We start from the raw sequence: 22250 nt of genomic DNA on the forward strand, positions 1-22250 counted from the left end.
GGTACAATTAAGTTAACGTTCTGTTTAATTCACTGCTGCTGCCCTAATAGGCCCATCAAGTGATCCCAACTGTTAGTAAAGCTGACATGGTTTGCCACCATGGCCTTTGGAGGGTTACATTTGCCATTTCACATTTTCAAAAGCAGTACAGAATGTCTGGGTGGGATTGGGTTTTCAGGTTTACGGATAGAGGTCCAGCCCCATTACAGAAAATGTGCGTATGGATGAATAGTTTGCAACGACAACCTTACTGAGGTCAGTCAGCATCTGATAACTGAAGTAACACCAGAGAGGGCTGGGAAAAAACAAGCAGCAGACATTAGGTCATTTGTTCCCTTTTTCCAATAAACTATCATCCATAACTCAAAAGCTCCAAAGGAACACAGACCGCAGCATCACCTTTAAGAAATACAGTTTAATATTTATGAAACTCTGTCTGTTTGCATATGCCGAAGGGACATGCAGACTTACACTGAGTGTACAAAACATTAGGAACAACTTCCTAATATTGAGTTTTTGCCCTCAGAACTGGCTTGAACACTACAAGGTGTCGAAAGCATTCCAAAAATGCTGGCCCATGTTGACTCCAATGCGTCCCACAGTTGTCTCAAGCTGGCCTATGGGTGTTGGACCATTCTTGATACAGGAAACTTGAGTGTGAAAAACCCAGTAGAGTTGCAGTTCTTGACACACTTAAACCGGTGTGCCGGACAACTACTACCATACACCATCCAAGGACATTTAAATATTTTGTCTTGCCCGTTCATCCTCTGAATGGCACACATGCATAATCCCTGTCTCAAGGCAACAAAATCCTTATTTAACCTTTCTCATAACCGTCATCAACACTGATTTAACAGGTGACATCAATAAGGGATCATATATTTCATGGAAAGAGCAGGTATTTCTAATGTTTTGTACACTCAGTGTATATGTATTTGACAGGCAGAGCATATTAAAAAGTGCATACCTATACCCTTTGACATCAAAACGACCTCTCTAGGTCATTCCATCACGAGATAAGAGATGTACTGCCATCTTACATGGATCTCCAGCCCTTGAGAAGGGAGAGACCAACTCCATAGGTTCTGATATGGATCTCCCCCCATACACCAGGCAGGGGACAATGATATGTCAGGAGAAGTAAAACTATGAGTAGGATAATGACATAAGGAGAGGGGATGTCCCAGAGTACTGGCCAGATGACCACGGCTTTCCTTGGGATCTGTCCTTGCCCAATGCTTAACTTCTCATGAACCATCAGGCACCAAGTTGGCGGCAGTGAAAAGTAATTGGAGTCCCACACTGTCACCTCCCTATGCATGTAAAACGTGTGTATAGTGTCCCAACTTGTAAACTACAGACTAACATAGTAGTGAGACATTCAGGTAAAATTATTAAATATTCCCTTGTCTTTGCAAAAGAGGTGAATTTCCATGAGTTGGTCCCATGTGTCTGTTTGTAAATTGCAAAGGGTGGTGAGTAACATGGTGAGAACTTTATGTCATGGTTGGGAGTGAGGTTTACTCACTGATGTCCATCTCAGTGAGCACACAGAAACAGGTGAGCTGGGTAAAGCGTGTGAAAGAACCTAACACAAGTGAAAGAGAGGTTAGAGCAATCATAAAATTACTAAAAATGAAAATACTGTTGCCACATCTTTCAATTGAAATATTTTCAACTATTATACAAGACAGGAATATAAAATCAGTCCTCATTTGGAAACAGGCTGAGGAAATGGTCTTATTGAGAGAGGGTAACTCACGTAGTAACTTGGTAATGTAGGGTGGTCGTTTGGACTCGGGCAGGTGGATGCCCAGGAAGTAGACCGGCACTCCAGAGAGAGCAATGGCGATGCCAATGAGAGAGTTGATGGTGTCACTGTACAGTGGCACTGCCACGAGGAACACAGTGCAACAACAGAAGATGATGGGGTACAACAGGGTCAACTGCACACAGGAACACATAGGGGAGACAAGCCCAGACATGGAAGGAAGGAGGAGAAAATAACATTAATTGTTGCCTTACAGTGGGGGGGGGGAAAGCATTTGATCCCCTGCTGATTTTGTACGTTTGCCCACCGACAAAGAAATTATCAGTCTATAATTTCAATGGTAGGTTTATTTGAACAGTGAGAGACAGAATAACAAAAACACATGTCAAAAATGCTATAAATTGATTTGCATTTTAATGAGGGAAGTAAGTATTTACCCCTCTGCAAAACATGACTTAGTACTTGGTGGCAAAACCCTTGTTGGCAATCACAGAGGTCAGACGTTTCTTGTAGTTGGCCACCAGGTTTGCACACATCTCAGGAGGGATTTTGTCCCACTCCTCTTTGCAGATCTTCTCCAAGTCATTAAGGTTTCGAGGCTGACGTTTGGCAACTCGAACCTTCAGCTCCCTCCACAGATTTTCTATGGGATTAAGGTCTGCAGACTGGCTAGGCTAGTTACATTTACATTTTTTGTCATTTAGCAGACGCTCTTATCCAGAGCGACTTACAGTAGTGAATGCATACATTTCATACATTTTTTTCTCCGTACTGGTCACCCGTGGGAATCGAACCCACAACCCTGGCGTTGCAAACACCATGCTCTACCAACGGGACCATAGTTCTGGGCGGATTCCTCACCTCACCATGATCATTGCAACTCCACGAGGTGAGATCTTGCATGGAGCCCCAGGCCGAGGGAGTTTGACAGTTCTTTTGTGTTTCTTCGAATAATCGCACCGACTGTTGTCACCTTCTCACCAAGCTGCTTGGCAATGGTCTTGTAGCCCATTCCAGCCTTGTGTAGGTCTACAATCTTGTCCCTGACATCCTTGGAGTTCTTTGGTCTTGGTGGAGAGTTTGGAATCTGATTGATTGCTTCTGTGGACAGGTGTCTTTTATACAGGTAACAAGCTGAGATTAGGAGCACTCCCTTTAAGAGTGTGCTCCTAATCTCAGCTCGTTACCTGTATAAAAAGACACCTGGGAGGCAGAAATCTTTCTGATTGAGAGGGGGTCAAATACTTATTTCCCTCATTAAAATGCAAATCAATTTATAACATTTTTGACATGCGTTTTTCAGGATTTTTGTTGTTGTTGTTATTCTCTCTCTCACTGTTCAAATAAACCTACCATTAAAATTATAGACTGATCATTTCTTTGTCAGTGGGCAAACGTACAAAATCAGCAGGGGATCAAATACTTTCCCCCCCCTCACTGTACATGTAACTACTTATCTTCCAAGAGATTCGATCTTTAGTCGATTAATTGATAAAGTATGAACATATTAGTTCACAGGTGAGACAGTCAAGTTCTCACCTTGAGTGGTCTGGGTCTGTCTGGTTCCTTCCAGCGCAGGTAGATCTGCCCGGCGATAGACAGACCCATAAAGAACCAGTAGCTGAAGCTGTAGTAGTTGATCAGCTGGAAGACATCCTCTACAGTCAGGTAAACCAAGGCCATGGCACACTGTGGACAAAAAAAAAAAAAAAAGAAAAGACACTGGTCAACAGAGGCAGAACGTATGACTCACCAGCAGGGAGAGACATGGCTCATCAGCGTCATCCACACCAGATAGTTAGGAAGCTGCACTGGGCATGTCCATCCACCAGGTGTCAGCACTGACAACAGCTTTGAGTTGATGTGGTCAGTAGAGATGATTCTACTTTGTTTGTTTGGCATAAAAGCTGATGAAATTGTTCTAGAGTGTGCCATGTAAGTGATGTAAGGAAAGGGGGTGCTTACGTTGAAGAGCAGAGCAGGGACAGGAGTATACCTCTCCGCATGAATCATTGATAAGGCGTCCGGGAGGTGACCTTCACGAGCACCCACGAAGAACAGCCTGTCAACGGCGGAGGTATCACTTAGTGCTGAGCGATTAGTGCTTTTTTTGGTTGGTTCAGTTTCGGGTAGATTATTAAAAAAATATTATTTTTTTTTACATTAAATGCACTATGCATTATGTGGGTTGGACAACACAGAATAAAACAATTAATACAAGTCCCGTGATGGTAGCGACTGCCCATTACTGCTTATCACTTATTAAAATCAGTTATTCACATTATTTTACTTTAATCAAATACTTCAGTTGTTTATATTGGAAGACTTTATTATTTCATTCCAAGTCACCCCTATCAAGCTGCTGCCTATGCGGTCTGACAAAATCACTATTTTAATAGTTCTTGTAAGTAAATAAGTGTTTACTTTTATGACTGCTAAATACCAACTATCAATCACTTAGATCAAGTATTTTCAGGTAGAGATACCTCGAAGCAACTTCTCTATCCCTTTCAATCGCGCCTCTTCTCTCCCTCTCCCTGCCCCACACAGACCGGACAAGTAGCCGCGCAATGGATTACGGTCATTGTAGTTAATTATCACGTTTTCTGCGATAAACTATGTAGAACATTGGCCTATTGGTAACGACAACTCACTGCTATAATCGCACAGTCCAGGCATGATCTGAAATGATGACTAGTGAAACTGCAGCCAATGTGTGCACTGAGCTCACAGGAAGAAAAACGAACAAAATGGAATTCAAATAATTGAACAGATGTCGGTCAATTATTTGTTTGAAAAATAACGGACATTTCGGTTAATCACTCAGCACTAGCGGCCACTAGAGTGTCTGGACAACATGATGGTAAATCTGTGGCATACAGCATACACTATATATACACACAAAAGTATGTGGACACCCCTTCAAATTTGTGGAATCGGCTATTTCAGCCACACCCATTGCCCACAGGTGTATAAAAAAAATAAAATTAAAAAATAAAATAATCAAGCACACAGCCATGCAATCTCCATAGACAAACATTGGCAGTAGAATGGCCTTGCTGAAGAGCTTAGTGACTTTCAACCGCGTAAAAATCATCTGTCCTCGGTTGCAACACTCACTACTGAGTTCCAAACTGTCTCTGGAAGCAACATCAGCAAAATAACTGTTAGTCGGGAGCTTCATGAAATTAGTTTCGATGGCCGAGCAGCCGCATGCACACAAGCCTAAGATCACCATGCTCAATGCCAAGCGTCGGCTGGAGTGGTGTAAAGCTCGCCGTCCATTGGACTGGAGCAGTGGAAACGCGTTCTCTGGAGTTATGAATCACGCTTTACCAACTGGCAGTCCAACGGACGAATCTGGGTTTTGCAGATGCCAGGAGAACACTACATGCCCGATTGCGTAGTGCCAACTTTAACATTTGGTGGAGGAGGAATAATGGTCTGGGGCTGTTTTTCATGGTCCGGGCTAGGCCCCTTAGTTCCAGTGGAGGGAAATCTTAATGCTACAGCATACAATTACATTCTAGATGATTATGTGCTTCCAACATTGTGGCAACAGTTGGGGAAGGCCCTTTCCTGTTTCAGCATGACAATGCCCCTGTGCACAAAGCGAGATCCATACAGAAATGGTTTCTTGAGATTGGTGTGGAAGAACTTGACTGGCCTGACCTCAACGAACACCTTTGAGATAAATTGAAACGCTGACTATGAGGCAGGCCTAACATCAGTGCCCAACCTCACTAATGTTCTTGAGGCTGAATGGCTGCAAGTCCCTGCAGAAATGTTCCAACATCAAGTGGAAAGCCTTCCCAGAAGACTGGAGGCTGTTATAGCAGCAAAATGGGGGACCGACTCCATATTAATGCCCATGATTCTGGAACGAGACGTTCGACGAGCAGGTGTCCACATACTTTTCGTGTACCTCCATAGCCATGAGCAGAAAATAACTCCAGCTGGTGTTTATTACAGAAGGTCACTGTAAAAACCCTCGGAGCACAACATAACCAGAGATATAACCAGATGGAACATGGAATCGAGGCCTTAGAGACTGTACAGCAAGACCATAAAGCTTAGGGCATTGTATGGGAGCGCATCACAGGATTTACCTGGATGCAGCGATAATAGATGCGTTTAGCCCTCCGTAACAGGACAGAGCCACAGCGATGGGGATGGTCCAGCTCATCACTCCCAGAGTGTGGTCTGCAAACGTCTACAGAGGAGAAAATATACACTGATCAAAAAAATAAAGGGAACACTTAAACAACACAATGTAACTCCAAGTCAATCACACTTCTGTGATATCAAACTGTCCACTTAGGAAGCAACACTGATTGACAATACATTTCACATGCTGTTGTGCAAATGGAATAGACAACAGGTGGAAATTATAGGCAATTAGCAAGACACCCCCAATAAAGGAGTGGTTCTGCAGGTGGTGACCACAGACCACTTCTCAGTTCCTATGCTTCCTGGCTGATGTTTTGGTCACTTTTGAATGCTGGCGGTGCTTTCACTCTAGTGGTAGCATGAGACGGAGTCTACAACCCACACAAGTGGCTCAGGTAGTGCAGCTCATCCAGGATGGCACATCAATGCGAGCTGTGGCAAGAAGGTTTGCCGTGTCTGTCAGCGTAGTGTCCAGAGCATGGAGCCGCTACCAGGAGACAGGCCAGTACATCAGGAGACGTGGAGGAGGCTGTAGGAGGGCAACAACCCAGCAGCAGGACCGCTACCTCCGCCTTTGTGCAAGGAGGAGCAGGAGAAGCACTGCCAGAGCCCTGCAAAATGACCTCCAGCAGGCCACAAATGTGCATGCGTCTGCTCAAACGGTCAGAAACAGACTCCATGAGGGTGGTATGAGGGCCCGACGTCCACAGCTGGGGGTTGTGCTTACAGCCCAACACCGTGCAGGACGTTTGGCATTTGCCAGAGAACACCAAGATTGGCAAATTCGCCACTGGCGCCCTGTGCTCTTCACAGATGAAAGCAGGTTCACACTGAGCACGTGACAGACGTGACAGAGTCTGGAGACGCTGTGGAGAACGTTCTGCAGCCTGCAACATCCTCCAGCATGACCGGTTTGGCGGTGGGTCAGTCATGGTGTGGGGTGGCATTTCTTTGGGGGGCCGCACAGCCCTCCATGTGCTCGCCAGAGGTAGCCTGACTGCCATTAGGTACCGAGATGAGATCCTCAGACCCCTTGTGAGACCATATGCTGGTGCGGTTAGCCCTGGGTTCCTCCTAATGCAAGACAATGCTAGACCTCATGTGGCTGGAGTGTGTCAGCAGTTCCTGCAAGAGGAAGGCATTGATGCTATGGACTGGCCCGCCCGTTCCCCAGACCTGAATCCAATTGAGCACATCTGGGACATCATGCCTCGCTCCATCCACCAACGCCACGTTGCACCACAGACTGTCCAGGAGTTGGCGGATGCTTTAGTCCAGGTCTGGGAAGAGATCCCTCAGGAGACCATCCGCCACCTCATCAGGAGCATACCCAGGCGTTGTAGGGAGGTCATACAGGCACGTGGAGGCCACACACACTACTGAGCCTAATTTTGACTTGTTTTAAGGACATTACATCAAAGTTGGATCAGCCTGTAGTGTGGTTTTCCACTTTAATTTTGAGTGTGACTCCAACTCCAGACCTCCATGGGTTGATAAATTGGATTTCTATTGATTATTTGTGTGATTTTGTTGTCAGCACATTCAACTATTATGTAAAGAAAAAAGTATTTAATAAGATTATTTCTTTCATTCAGATCTAAGATGTGTTGTTTAAGTGTTCCCTTTATTTTTTTGAGCAGTATACATTACACATGATAACAAACAAAAAAACGCACACTTTTCCAGGGGGTCACGTTTACATATCGCTAAAGAAAGATCCACATCTAAAACGGGAGTCTGTCGGACTCCAATTAAACAGCCTGACTGTCAACGGGCCAGACAGCCCAGCCCTGACAGTCGCCTGAGGGTGAGCAGGTGCTTATAGAAACAAAGACAAACAGACCTAAGAACAGAACATCAACTCAATGTATACATAAAAAAAAAACAAGCAAGGGCATTAATCACATGGTAATTACTTTAACGTGTGGCATGTGGATCGGCACATTCCCGGAAATCAGAGCAGTAAGTAATCTGCCCTTCAACAGAGACCCAATAAACAAAATAAAACCTATTCCATGATATAAAAGTGAGCGCTCTTAATTCTGAACTCACCACAGCCACGGCATCACTGGCGAGGATGGCACTCATGTCCAGCACGGCGTAGTAAGCCACGTTAGTCATGATATATATGATCGTGACGATGGGCATGGAGATGGCAATGGACAGGGGCAGGTTCCTATGGGAACAGGGTAAAGAGGTCAAACATGATCATTCACACAGTATACGTCTCTCTTTGCTTGGCATATACTCTTACCGGAGTTAATGTGTTTAAACAAACAGTGCAACATGGTGGTAAGGTTACATGGCACTGGCGTTAATGTGTGAATGTACATACTGTAGGTTCTACTTTGGAATAACACCCAGCTGCCAGCAATCACTATGGAACTCCATTATCTACCACTGCATTCACACATCCTTGTTCCCAAAGTTTCCTCCAATTAGTAATGGAACCCAGTTACCGTTCTAGCACGGGAGCGGAGCAGTTTGTGCTTCAGCCGACCCCTCGGTTGGATTCGTTGTCGGTCAGGCTAGTTAATGACTGACTATAGAGGCGGAAATCAAGCAGGTCAATAGCGGTATGTTTGGTATGTGTTGTCAGGGCATCATGAGTACCTCTCTGGGTCCTTGATCTCCTCGGTAACAAAGTTGAGTGTGTCCCAGCCTGAGTAGGAGAACAGGGCAGAGTACAGGGCCAAGGCAATGTCTCCTGGGTCTGTGGAAGAGCCCTGGAATGACGCCTCAAAGTTCACGGTGTATCCTGAGAGGAGGCAGACAATAATTACTATACAACCTCTCATGCAATGGGATAAAAACCTGATATGAAAATGAATCAACAGTAGTGTGTTGGCAGCAGCGTTACAGTGTCACTGACCTTGGCATAGTTTCACTACGCCTGTGATGATGATGACGATGAGGGCGAGAACTTTGGCGTAAGTGAAGACATCCTGCACCCTGGTGCCCCACTTCACGTAGGCCGAGTTGATGAACGTCAGCAAACCTGGGCCAACCAAAAGACAGGAGTGTTCACAACATCAGAAGACTAGTACTTAGCAGAGGACTGTTATAGATCAAAGACGCAAATATTTGTACTGTGCTGTGAGTCTTTCAAATCACAGAGTACTCATTCAATTAGTTACATGTTATGTGTTACAATTCACAGGTGACATGAAGAGAGGACTCGAAGCTTCTTAACTCAAGAGTAGTTCTGCCTGCCTTGTTCTGTTGGGCTGCTGTCTGTACAGACGCACAGCGCAGTGAGTGCACACACACATGCATGAAAACAGATCTGTAATCAGTTAATGTACCCTGTAGCCAGGAACAGTATGTACTATTTCTGTCTGCTGAAGTTGCGTAGGGTTACTGAAATGGGTACGAGGTAGGAAGGTACTGGAAAACCTGAAGAGCAAGTCCTACTAAGAGCAATTTGAGAGCATTCTATTGACTCAACTTTAATTAAACAGTCTGCTAATGTCTTATTTGCGTTTTCAGAGCGTGTCCTTTGTTTGCCATTCGTGAGAGAACGATAAAGTGAAGCAGAGAGTGCATAGGCACGTCATAAGGGTTAACTCACATATGCAGGCGGCTGCGATGAGGCGCGAGGCTGAGTAGGGTGGCTCACACGTGGGGAACAGCGGCTGCACCAGGTAGTTAGCGAACGTTATGGCGATGACCGCCTGACTGGTGGGCTCAATGATGAGCAGTGATGTCCACAGGCGAATAAAGGCAATGAATGGACCAAAGGACTCCAGGATATAGGCATAGCTGGCCCCGGACTTGGTGATGGTGGTGCCCAGCTCTGCGTAACACAGAGCACCGACCACTGAGAATATTCCACCGACAGCCCAGATGACCAGCGACAGGCCGTAGGAGGCGCTGTAGATGAGCACGCCCTTGGGAGACACGAAGATGCCCGAACCAATCATGTTGCCCACGATGAGGCTGACTCCGTTGAGCAGGGAGATCTCTTTCTTCATCTGCATGTTCTCTTTAGCCTGCTTGGGGGCCACGGCTGAGGTGTCGTCGGGGTGCGAGGAGCTCTCGTTCAACTTCCTGGACTCATCCCGGTTCTCCATGCTGGGACTGTCTGGGGGGCCTGGCTGGCTGGCTACTTCTGGGAAGAGGGTCCCCTCTGATTGGGTGCCACCTGCCTTAAGAGACAAGAAAGGAGAAGACGGAGAATTGGAGATTTGAAAGAGAGAGAAGGAAAAGTGGCGTAGCTAATGCTTCTGAAGCAGGCAGAGAGCGGGAAGTCCAAATGACTTCCCTCTAATCTCTAGACCCACTCCCTGGTGTAGCGAACACAACCGCAGCTCTGTGGGACAATGCGCCTATCATCTCACACCCATGTCTAAATTGTATCATTTAGATTTTTTTAAAGAAATTAGACAATAACCCAATTGCATCGTATATGGCAATGTTTGACAGCCATCGTCGATGTTGACGACATTGATGTCACAAAACAAACAGGTTTAGTCTATTTGAAATTTGTGCATTTTATATAAAAATCAACAATCAGATACATTATTTAGCCTATAACAATCTTTATAACACTTGACTGAACATTGATTTAGGCAACAACAAAAAAATACAAATAGGCCTATTTTGCCTATCGAACTGTAAAAATATTTTCATATAGGCCTACAAGTTAGAGAATAAATAAAGTAGCCTAAACAAAACGAGTACAAAAATAACCTAAATTAGTGAGAAAACCCCACCCCAAAAAAACTGTGCAAATAAATCATTCAAGGTTTGACATAATATTCCAGCCTATCCTATAGACTATGTCTTTCGATTAAGAGGAATCTGGATTTGAATATAGGCTACATTTAAAGTTAAATAAAGTGCAATGAGGAGCCATTAGGTCGAGTTGTTTTTACCACATCTTAGGCCCCATAAAAGGTTTCTGGCAAGGAACACCAGCATGTTTACCCAGTGGCGAACTCAGCAGGATGATGGACTTGTAAATACTTAGCCCAGAATATTTTTTTATATTTTTATACAGGAGTAATAAAGGTCTAGTTCACTAATTTTGTGGGGGGACCCTCACACCCCTACTTCCCACGGCTATGCTGATATGAGGATTTTTATGGACAAGAGTACATGGCTCAACCAATTTGAAAATAATGCAGCCTAGACTAGATTTTTTTTAAACTAGGTTTAACACTGTTTAGGCCTAGCAATGGGTCCTTTACACATTTTGTTCTTCCCGCCGGGCAATTGACACCTCCGTGTGCACCTACCTAGAGAGAAATAAAAAAAACCTCCACAATATTTGGACAGGAGGATGGGACGATGTGTCACTCCAGACAACTGCCAACCCTAAAGTGATGCGTTTGTTGTCCAATCTACAAGGGTAGTAGGCGAGTCAGAAATATGTCAGGGCTCTCCACAGGATCTTAAAAAAATATAAAAAAAATATGTCCCTTTTTCAGGACGCCGTCTTCCAAAGATAATTCATAAAAGTCCAAATAACTTCACAGATCTTCATTGTAAAGGGTTTAAACACTGCTTCCCATGCTTGTTCAATGAACCATAAACAATTAATGAACATGCACCTGTGGAACGGTCGTTAAGACACTAACAGCTTACAGACGGTAGGCAATTAAGGTCACAGTTATGAAAACTTAGGACACTAAAGAGGCCTTTCTACTGACTCTGAAAAACACCAAAAGAAAGATGCCCAGGGTCCCTGATCATCTGCGTGAATGTGCCTTAGGCATGCTGCAAGGAGGCATGAGAACTGCAGCTTTGGCCAGGGCTTTAATTGAAATGTCCGTACTGTGAGACGTCTAAGACAGCGCTACAGGGTGGCAGGAAGGACAGCTGATCGTCCTCGCAGTGGCAGACCACGTGTAACAACACCTGCACAGGATCGGTACATCCGAACATCACACATGTGGGACAGATACAGGACGGCAACAACAACTGCCCGAGTTACACCAAGAACGCACAATCTCTCCATCAGCGCTCAGACTGTCCACAATAGGCTGAGAGAGACTGGACTGAGGGCTTGTAGGCCTGTTGTAAGGCAGGTCCTCACCAGACATCACCGGCAACAACGTCACCTATGGGCACAAACCCACCGTTGCTGGACCAGACAGGACTGGCAAAAAGTGCTCTTCACTGACGAGTCGCGGTTTTGTCTCACCAGGGGTGATGGTCAGATTGATGTTTATCGTCGAAGGAAGGAGCGTTACACCGAGGCCTGTATTCTGGAGAGGGATCGATTTGGAGGTGGAGGGTCAGTCATGGTCTGGGGCGGTGTGTCACAGCATCATTGGACTGAGCTTGTTGTCATTGCAGGCAATCTCAATGCTGTGCGTTACACAGAAGACATTCTCCTCCCTCATGTGGTACCATTCCTGCAGTCTCATCCTGACATGACCCTCCAGCATGACAAGGCCACCAGCCATACTGCTCGTTCTGTGCGTGATTTTCTGCAAGACAGGAATGTCAGTGTTCTACCATGGCCAGCGAAGAACCCGGATCTCAATCCCATTGAGCACGTCTGGGACCTGTTGGATTGAAGGGTGAGGGCTAGGGCCATTCCCCCAAGAAATGTCCAGGAACTTGCAGGTGCCTTGGTGGAAGAGTGTGGTAAAATCTCACAGCAAGAACTGGCAAATCTGGTGCAGTCCATGAGGAGGAGATGCACTGCAGTACTTAATGCAGCTGGTGGCCACACCAGATACTGACTGTTACTTTTGATTGATGTGTCCCTTTGTTCAGGGACACATTATTCCATTTCTGTTAGTCACATGTCTGTGGAACTTGTTCAGTTTGTGTCGCAGTTGTTGAATCTTATGTTCATACAAATATTTACACATGTTAAATTTGCTGAAAATAAACGCAGTTGACAATGAGAGGATGTTTCTTTTTTTGCTGAGTTTATATACATTTTACGGACACAATGTATTTCATAATCGTTATTTTTTTAATCCCATCCTTTAATCCCATCAACCCCTTCCATCTACCTCTGAATCTGCAATGTTTGAATTTCCCACTTTAAAATTACATAACAATTAAATATATTATTGCCACCAGCTTGCATTCTAAATAGCAGCATTGCGATACCGTAGGCCTAGCTACGTGAAACAGACGTTAGGCTTAACATTAGAAAATGATGACCAATTAAATTAAATAAACATGTACCCATTCAAGCAAAGCTATAGGCTACTTCAAGCCCTAGGACCACAAACTGATAGGCAGCAGCGTAGACGTCACAATTTCAGATCCATGGAGAGCGATCGGCAGTCTATACTTTGAGTGGCTGACGCAAACTCCAACCAGAGAAACTGCGCTATGCCAGTGGGCCCACTGTCATGGGCTGCATTCCAAACACTTAAAAAAGACACACCCTATTCCCTCAAATTGAATGATGGGGGCGTTTCAGGCCCTCGAAGTGAACATAATTGTACACTTGTAAACTCCATTAAAAAACGAGGGCTGAGGGGCTTACGTTACAAACCGACGACAAATATGGCTGCGGGAATTCCCCCAAGGGCATAGAACTGGGTTTAGGGCCGAGGGCAGTCTACTTTGAGTTGTTTGAAATGCAGTCATAGTATGTATGATAACATCACATCCTGGCTCTAAAGCCCTCCACGGTGCAGTCAGTGCTGGGGCAGGGCTGTACATTACATGTGATGAATGTGTGAAATGCGTAAAAATAATGTGCTTAACTGATCACGTCAATGAGGACAAATACCTCTGATATAACTGCACTGTCAATAACTAGGCATTACTTATTCTGCGATTATACCATCTGCTTGTCAAGAGATTGTTCATTAAGCATAATAATTACTTTTTACCATATCATTTTGATGAAGACAGGTGAGAGGTAATCAGACTTCTTCAAGTGAAATGAAATACATGAATTGCTCAGAAAAGTGCAGTGAGACTTGAGTGAAAGGGTGGGAGCCCCATGTGCTGAAAGTGAGCGCATGTGTTTAACTAAGAACATGTTCTAAGACATTCCTGCCCTACTTTCTAGAAAACCTTCAAATACAGCACCATGTAAAGTTCGCTCTTCCAAGAATAGAGTTGCGATATTTGCATGGGACAATCTGCAATGTTCCCTCTAAACTGCGTGGCCACGCAGCTCCCCTCAGACTGCCACAAAAAAGAAATATCAGCACGAGATTGAAATTCACTCAACTGGTCCCCTTTGGTTAACACCATCAACATTTCACTCAACTGTGGGAATTGCTCGAGTCAACCAATTAGCCACTTCAATGTAACATACCGACACAAAAACGAACTATGCAAGACTTAGTATGAAAATCTAACTGTGCAAGATATTTTTATGTAGGCAGAGCGTATCAGAGTAGGAATCTATTGCATTGAAAGGCATGACTCAGGCCTGTACTCTCGCCATAACCAATCAGAGCTGTAGTAGGCCTATATGCAAATCTAAGCATGAAAACAAGAACATTCAGTCACCTACTGTACTTGTCTGAATGACAAGTGGATAAACATGTTAATGTCAAGCCCTGCATTAACCTCATTTTTTTTTTTACATTTTAGTCATTTAGCAGACGCTCTTATCCAGAGCGACTTACAGTAGTGAATGCATACATTTCATTTATTTATTTATTTTATGTGCTGGCCCCCCGTGGGAAACGAACCCACAACCCTGGCGTTGCAAACACCATGCTCTACCAACTGAGCTACAGGGAAGACCAACCTCATGGAATGTAGGCCTACATTGAACACCACCCATTTGCTGCTACTGTAGACTGAATGACAGAACGGCTATTTCCATGTTAAAATGTTATGGGATGCATTTTTTTCTCCATTGTTTTTGATGGTAGGCCACTCTGGTAGGCCTACATTAGGATCAAATAGCCACAGTAGCCTACTTAGTCACAGTTAAAACTAACTTAAAGCGGGTACAGCCTCAGTGTTCACACAGGCCAGAAGTTGCACAGAATTTTCACAACATTCAAGTTTGCGCTCAGCAGAGCTGAAATTTGCTGTCTTGAAAAAGATTGAGGGAACATTGACTGTCATTCCACTAAGATATACACTATACATGCGGACTGAGAGAAAAAGAGGTGTCAATATCCACATCCCACAGGTGGTTATTTGAACCTGGAACAAAACAGGGGTTGTGTTTCTGAACTGCCCTGTCTGGAAGGGGCTCTGCTTTTGTTTCTCCTCATGAAATAATGTACAGATCCTCACACCGATAAGGTGTATACAGTATCAATGACATATCAAACCCTACTGCTATATAATGGAAGGGTTGAGCAATATATCGAATTTTGAGGTATACCAGCATGGATTTTTACAAAGTTATTTTGATACAGTGCTAAATAAATGAAAAGTTGGACAACTGTTTTTTGTCATATTTTGGTTGGTTTGGTTGAGTATAAAACAAATCCGAATGGAGAAAGCCCATTTAAACCACTTTGAATAGAATGACATCCTAGGGTCATGCAGTACTCTTGAAACATATTTAGAACTTTAATTATTCAGAAAAATGAAATATCGTCAAAAGTAAAATATTGTGATATGATACATTACAGGACCAAAAGTATGTGGACACCTGCTCGTGTCAAACATCTCATTCCAAAATCATAGGCATTCATTTGGAGTTGGGGCCCCCCTTTGTTGCTATAACAGCCTCCACTCTTCTGGGAAGGCTTTCCACTAGATGTTGGAACATTGCTGCGGGGGACTTGCACCCATCCAGCTACAAGAGCATTAGTGAGGTCGGGCACTGATGTTGGCCGATAAGGCCTGGCTCGCAGTCGGCGTTCCATTTCATCCTAAAGATGTTCAATGGGGTTGAGCTCTGTGCAGGCCAGTCAAGTTCTTCCAAACCATTTCTGTATGGACCTCACTTTGTGCACAGGGGCATTGTCATGTTGAAACAGGAAAGGGCCTTCTTGAAACTGTTGCCACAAAGTTGGAAGCACAGAATCGTCTAGAATGTCATTGTATGCTGTAGCGTTAAGATTTCCCTTCACTGCAACTAATGGGCCTAGCCAGAAGCATGAAAAACAGCCCCAGACCATTATTCCTCCTCCAAAAAGACTAATGTTGGCACTATGCATTGGGAAAGGTAGTGTTCTCCTGGCATCCGCCAAACCCAAATTAATCCGTCAGACTGCCAGATGGTGAAGCGTGATTCATCACTCCAGAGAATGCGTTTCCACTGCTCCAGAGTCCAATGGTGGCAAGCTTTACATTACTCCAGCTGACGCTGGGCATTGCGCATGGTGATCTTAGGCTTGTGTGCGGCTGCTTGGCCATGGAAACCTATTTCACGAAGCTCCCGACGAACAGTTCTTGTGCTGATGTTGGAAGTCGGTAGTGAATGTTGCAAACGAGGACAGACGATTTTTACGCGCTACGAACTTCAGCACTCAGTGGTCCCGTTCTGTGAGCTTGTTTGGCTTACCACTACATGGCTGAGCCGTTGTTTCTCCTAGATGCTTCCACTTCACAATAACAGTACTTACAATTGACGGGGGCAGCTCTAGCAGGGCAGAAATTTGACAAACTGACTTGGTAAGGTGGCATCCGATGACAGTGCCACGTTGAAAGTCAGAGCTCTTCAGTAAGACCACTCTACTGTCAATGTTTGTCTACGGAGATTGCATGGCTGTGTGCTCGATTTTATACAGCTGTCAGCAACAGGTGTGGCTGAAATAGCAGAATCCACTAACTTGAAAGGGTGTCCACAGATACACAAAAGTAATGTATTTTGGCCATATCGCCCAGCGCTATGGGATGGTATATCACCCTGGAAAAACCATGCCACAGCAGTACAGCCCAGTCAGCCCAGACACGACGGTGGTCGGCCTGATCACCGATGACGATGAGACAGCCTAAATGGATGAAGTCAGAGACCTGGCCGTGTGGTGCCAGAACAACCTTTACCTCAAAGTCAGACAAAGGAGTTGATCGTGGACTACAGAAAACAGAGGGCCAAGCACGCCCCTAATCACATCGATGGGGCTGTAGTGTAGACGGTCGAGAGCTTCAAGTTCCCCAGTGTCCACATTATTAAGGATCTATCATGGTCCAAACACACCAACACAGTCATGAAGTGGGCACAACATCTCTTCCCCCACAGGAGGCTGAAAAGATTTTGCATGGGCCCTTAGATCCTCAGAAAGTTCTACAGCTGCATCATTGAGAGCATCTTGACTGGCTGCATGACCGCTTGGTATGGCAACTGCTTGGCATACGACCGCAAGGTGCTACAGAAGGTAGTGTGTTTGCCCAAGTGCATCACTGGGACCAGGCTCCCTGCCATCCAGGACCTCTATACCAGGCGGTGTCAGAGGAAGGCCCTAAAAATGGTTGAAGACTCCAGCCACCCAAGTCACAGTTTGTTCTCTCTGCTACCACACAGGAAGCGGTACCAGAGTGCCAAGTCTGGGATTAAAAGTCTCCTGAAGAGCTTCTACCCCAAAGCCATAAGACTGCTGAAGAGTTAATTAAAATGGCTACCGGGTGCTCTCTGCTTTTCACCCCGTACATAGTACTTCAATCAATCACCCCAACTACCTTGTACACTGACTCGGTACCGGTACTCATTGTATATAACCTCACTATTGTGTTACTATTTTCTTTTTATCTATTTGTTAATTTTCATACTTTTTAACTGCATTGTTGGGAAAGGGATAGTAAGAAAGCATTTCACAGTAAAGTCTACACTTGCTTTATTTGGCGCATTTGTGATAAATACAATTTGATTTGACAGTGGCCATGACACTGAATAAGACATTAAGTCCTGTGTTGCTGAGCGGGTATGTTCGCTCTATGAGTCATGTTCTTATGGCACAGGGCCAGCAGATCCTCAGTGCTTTTCACTTGAATGGCTTCTGTACTGTTACAGGATCTGATGGCTTTTGTTTTTGCAAAATAAGTGAGTTAGTGTTGCGAGTCAATGCCTGGATATCAGAGGTCTCATTTACTCACCTTGATATAGGGCTTAGCGATATAACCAAAATATCAAAGCACAATATTTCTCTTATCTTTGACGGTATTTGACATTTCTGAATATTAAAAGCTCCAAATATGTTTCATGAGTAGTGCATGAGAATCAATTAATTCTAAGTGGCTTAAATGGGCTTTATCCATTCTGATTGTTTTATACTCAACCAAACTAGGACAAAGTTGACAGTGAACTAGTCCAACTTAATATATTTAGCACTGTATCAAAAATACCTTTAGACGGTATTGTAAAAAAAAAAATACAAAATGATTGGACCGGTATGTGGATCCATACCAGTGTATCTTAAAATACTATATACACTGCTCAAAAAAATAAATGGAACACTTAAACACAATGTAACTCCAAGTCAATCACACTTCTGTGAAATCAAACTGTCCACTTAGGAAGCAACACCATCAAAAACAATGGAGAACAATGCATCCCATAACACTAACATGGAAATAGCTGTTCTATCATTCAGTCTACAGTAGCAGCAAATGGGTGGTGTTCAATGTAGGCCTACATTCCATGAGACCTTTAATAAAAGCATGCAAGGCTTATCGTTAACCTGTTTATCTACTTGTCCTTCAGACAAGGAGATGACTGAAAATGTGTTGTTTGATGCAAGAAACCACTTTACAAAATAAAATTCATTATTATCCCATATCATTATTAGAGATAAATACACTGCTCAAAAAAATAAAGGGAACACTTAAACAACACAATGTAACTCCAAGTCAATCACACTTCTGTAAAATCAAACTGTCCACTTAGGAAGCAACACTGATTGACAATACATTTCACATGCTGTTGTGCAAATGGAATAGACAACAGGTGGAAATTATAGGCAATTAGCAAGACACCCCCAATAAAGGAGTGGTTCTGCAGGTGGGGACCACAGACCACTTCTCAGTTCCTATGCTTCCTGGCTGATGTTTTGGTCACTTTTGAATGCTGGCGGTGCTTTCACTCTAGTGGTAGCATGAGACGGAGTCTACAACCCACACAAGTGGCTCAGGTAGTGCAGCTCATCCAGGATGGCACATCAATGCGAGCTGTGGATAGAAGGTTTGCTGTGTCTGTCAGCGTAGTGTCCAGAGCATGGAGGCGCTACCAAGAGACAGACCAGTACATCAGGAGACGTGGAGGAGGCCGTAGGAGGGCAACAACCCAGCAGCAGGACCGCTACCTCCGCCTTTGTGCAAGGAGAAGCACTGGCAGAGCCCTGCAAAATGACCTCCAGCAGGCCACAAATGTGCATGTGTCTGCTCAAACGGTCAGAAACAGACTCCATGAGGGTGGTATGAGGGCCCGACGTCCACAGGTGGGGGTTGTGCTTACAGCCCAACACCGTGCAGGACGTTTGGCATTTGCCAGAGAACACCAAGATTGGCAAATTCGCCACTGGCGCCCTGTGCTCTTCACAGATGAAAGCAGGTTCACACTGAGCACATGTGACAGATGTGACAGAGTCTGGAGACGCCGTGGAGGACATTCTGCTGCCTGCAACATCCTCCAGCATGACCTGTTTGGCGGTGGGTCAGTCATGGTGTGGGGTGGCATTTCTTTGGGGGGCCGCACAGCCCTCCATGTGCTCGCCAGAGGTAGCCTGACTGCCATTAGGTACCGAGATGAGATCCTCAGACCCCTTGTGAGACCATATGCTGGTGCGGTTGGCCCTGGGTTCCTCCTAATGCAAGACCTCATGTGGCTGGAGTGTGTCAGCAGTTCCTGCAAGAGGAAGGCATTGATGCTATGGACTGGCCCGCCCGTTCCCCAGACCTGAATCCAATTGAGCACATCTGGGACATCATGTCTCGCTCCATCCAACCAACGCCACGTTGCACCACAGACTGTCCAGGAGTTGGCAGATGCTTTAGTCCAGGTCTGGGAGGAGATCCCTCAGGAGACCATCCGCCACCTCATCAGGAGCATGCCCAGGCGTTGTAGGGAGGTCATACAGGCACGTGGAGGCCACACACACTACTGAGCCTCATTTTGACTTGTTTTAATGACATTACATCAAAGTTGGATCAGCCTGTAGTGTGGTTTTCCACTTTAATTTTGAGTGTGACTCCAAATCCAGACCTCCATGGGTTGATACATTGGATTTCCATTGATTATTCTTGTGTGATTTTGTTGTCAGCACATTCAACTATGTAAAGAAAAAAGTATTTAATAAGATTATTTCTTTCATTCAGATCTAGGATGTGTTGTTTAAGTGTTCCCTTAATTTTTTTGAGCAGTATACATTATGCTACCCTATGCCTATTGGCTACTTAGCTATTCAAGAGTCTCAAAAATACAACACTGCCCCTTTAAGACATTCAACAACAAAAAAGCTCTTTACCCGACTCACTTTTCAAACATGGCTAGAAATGCACACATTTTGTGCTCTCACAGGAAGCAACCACCCCCATTACTGACTAGAAATGAGCTATAACTGGGATAATACCTCACTAACTAGCAAAGAATATGAACAAATGTGCACAGGTGGCTGGCTACATGCAGCTCTCGCTTTGTTATCAAAACAAGCGCATCTACTGGCAACCGCTCATGCTATAAATACAGTCCAGTTCAAAGTGAATGGCACAGATCCATATATCAAATCAAATTGTATTGGTCACATACACATGGTTAGCATATGTTATTTTGAACTGTAGCACACCTTGATTGGATGTAAAATTATGCAGCACACCTAAAATGTCCCTAATTTATTTAGTGGTAATGACCTCCATCTCATCTGATCCATATTGCAATCTATTTTCTGTGACAATTTTTTTGGTAAATTGATTAGATAGGGTTTATTTGAAATATTTTCATAGTTTTGATAGTTCCTTACTCGTGATGGTTAATTTGTGTCCTGCCAAAAAGAAGAAAAATGTAGCTCAGGTAAAATCAGTTTGGGCTACAAATGACAAGGCCATGCTGAGTTATATAGCAGGCGCTGTGGAATACATACAGATAGCCCAGAGCCATATATTAAGAAATGAATTACTCTGGCTAAACCTAAATCAGATTTGCCAGTGCTAATGTTTTTCACCGACAAAGTAAAATTATACAAATTAAAACAACAGCCTGAGCGCACTGGATACAGATGTAACCATGTTCCTTTGAATGTATTATCTGACCAGCACTAGGGCGCTCAAGTCACAATTACATGTGCATTCCGCAAACGTTTGCGGCACACCTGAGAGTTCCTCAAGCCACATCGGTGAACTGCGGCACACTGGTTGGAAACTACTGCTCTAACGTACTGTTACTCTACTAAAATTAAACGCAACTGTACGGTACTTTACTGAATTCAATTAATTAAACTGGACTGTACTGTCCAAACTTGTGAAACAGTCTTTTCAACGTCCGGAAAATAAGTATTCTATGTGTCTTTTCAACGTAATTTAGCTTACTGGGTACATTGTTACACTGGGGATGGTTGTCAGACTGTGACACGCACCCCCATGCCAATTAGATGTTCGTTACCACATGGCTTGACGCATCTTTAAATTATTTCACAGCCGGCCCTGGATTTTGAGTAAGCACTGTGACAACCAACCCCGGTCTCCCCTACAGGGAAATCGTTGATTTTAATTTGTTGCCTTAATGAGAATGTTTTAGAAACAGACCAAAATCAATATCGACATGTTTACCGTAATGTTCAGTAACCCCTATGCAAACACAAGGAACCAGTTATCTTTTCCATCTTCTTGCCAGGAAATAACAACCCCCTTTGTCCTACATGGCAGGTAGGCTGTGAATCAGGCACTTACGCTGACTAGTGAAATTAGCAGTAACAGCTACATTCGTATCGGCTATTTGTCTTACCTTTCTCTTGTTTTCTGGTTATCGCGTTTGACGACCTGCCAAGATGTGTGTGGTTGCGGCATCCTCACTGAACACCCAGCAGAGACGAAATTATCAGTCACGTGACGGCGGCAATAAATGATCACGTGAATGGATACAGTCGCTGTCAAAAACAGTAAACTGGAACACATGTCTGACTCTATTTATTTTCTTCAAAAATATATATATATATACTCTGTGTTCACAGTGTATTTGTTTGATTGTTTGATTTACAACTGCACTGGACCAAGAAACAAAAATGAAAAAGAATGACCTAGGTTGAATTATTCAGAATTCATATGAAATTAATTTGGTTGGAGGCAAGTGAAATGATTCTCATTTACTGTGTAATTTATCTCACCTGTGGTAATTTGCAGGTGCCTTCAGGGTGAAAATAGCCATTCAACCAGTTTTGAAATGAGAAAACACCCACTGGGCACAGATAGTCGTATATTCTACATTGGTTCAACGTAATTTCATTGAAATTGTGTGGAAACATCATTGATACAAGTG

At 44.2% G+C, this 22250-nt stretch overlaps 1 protein-coding gene across 2 annotated transcripts; it reads right to left on the minus strand.

Moving 5' to 3' along the window:
- Positions 1 to 395: 395 nt before the first annotated feature.
- LOC106587143 (Y+L amino acid transporter 2) lies at positions 396 to 21855 on the minus strand. Of its 2 annotated transcripts, XM_045708421.1 has the most exons (10): positions 21720 to 21855; positions 9516 to 10092; positions 8817 to 8942; positions 8558 to 8702; positions 7997 to 8120; positions 5884 to 5987; positions 3740 to 3836; positions 3314 to 3463; positions 1766 to 1949; positions 396 to 1591 (listed from the first exon to the last, which is right to left on the minus strand). In XM_045708421.1, exons 2-10 carry the CDS (start codon positions 10015 to 10017, stop codon positions 1524 to 1526), a joined length of 1500 nt encoding a protein of 499 aa, XP_045564377.1. In that variant the 5' UTR covers positions 10018 to 10092; positions 21720 to 21855; the 3' UTR covers positions 396 to 1523. The 2 variants fall into 2 exon arrangements, with proteins under 2 accessions (XP_045564377.1, XP_045564378.1); XM_045708422.1 differs by lacking the exons at positions 3740 to 3836; positions 5884 to 5987 and having other exon boundaries at positions 21720 to 21854.
- Positions 21856 to 22250: the final 395 nt, after the last annotated feature.

The sequence above is a fragment of the Salmo salar genome, chromosome ssa26, assembly GCF_905237065.1.
Source record: "Salmo salar chromosome ssa26, Ssal_v3.1, whole genome shotgun sequence".
NCBI lineage: Eukaryota > Metazoa > Chordata > Actinopteri > Salmoniformes > Salmonidae > Salmo > Salmo salar.

Bases quoted from the DNA above. Each gene is read 5' to 3' on its own strand.
- LOC106587143 (XM_045708421.1), bottom strand. From the start codon at position 10,017: ATGGAGAACCGGGATGAGTCCAGGAAGTTGAACGAGAGCTCCTCGCAC. The intron at 5,988-7,996 runs GTGAGTTCAGAA...TCTCCTCTGTAG, and splicing joins CCAGTGATGCCGTGGCTGTG to ACGTTTGCAGACCACACTCT. The intron at 3,464-3,739 runs GTAAGCACCCCC...TTTTGTCCACAG, and splicing joins TCCCTGCTCTGCTCTTCAAC to TGTGCCATGGCCTTGGTTTA.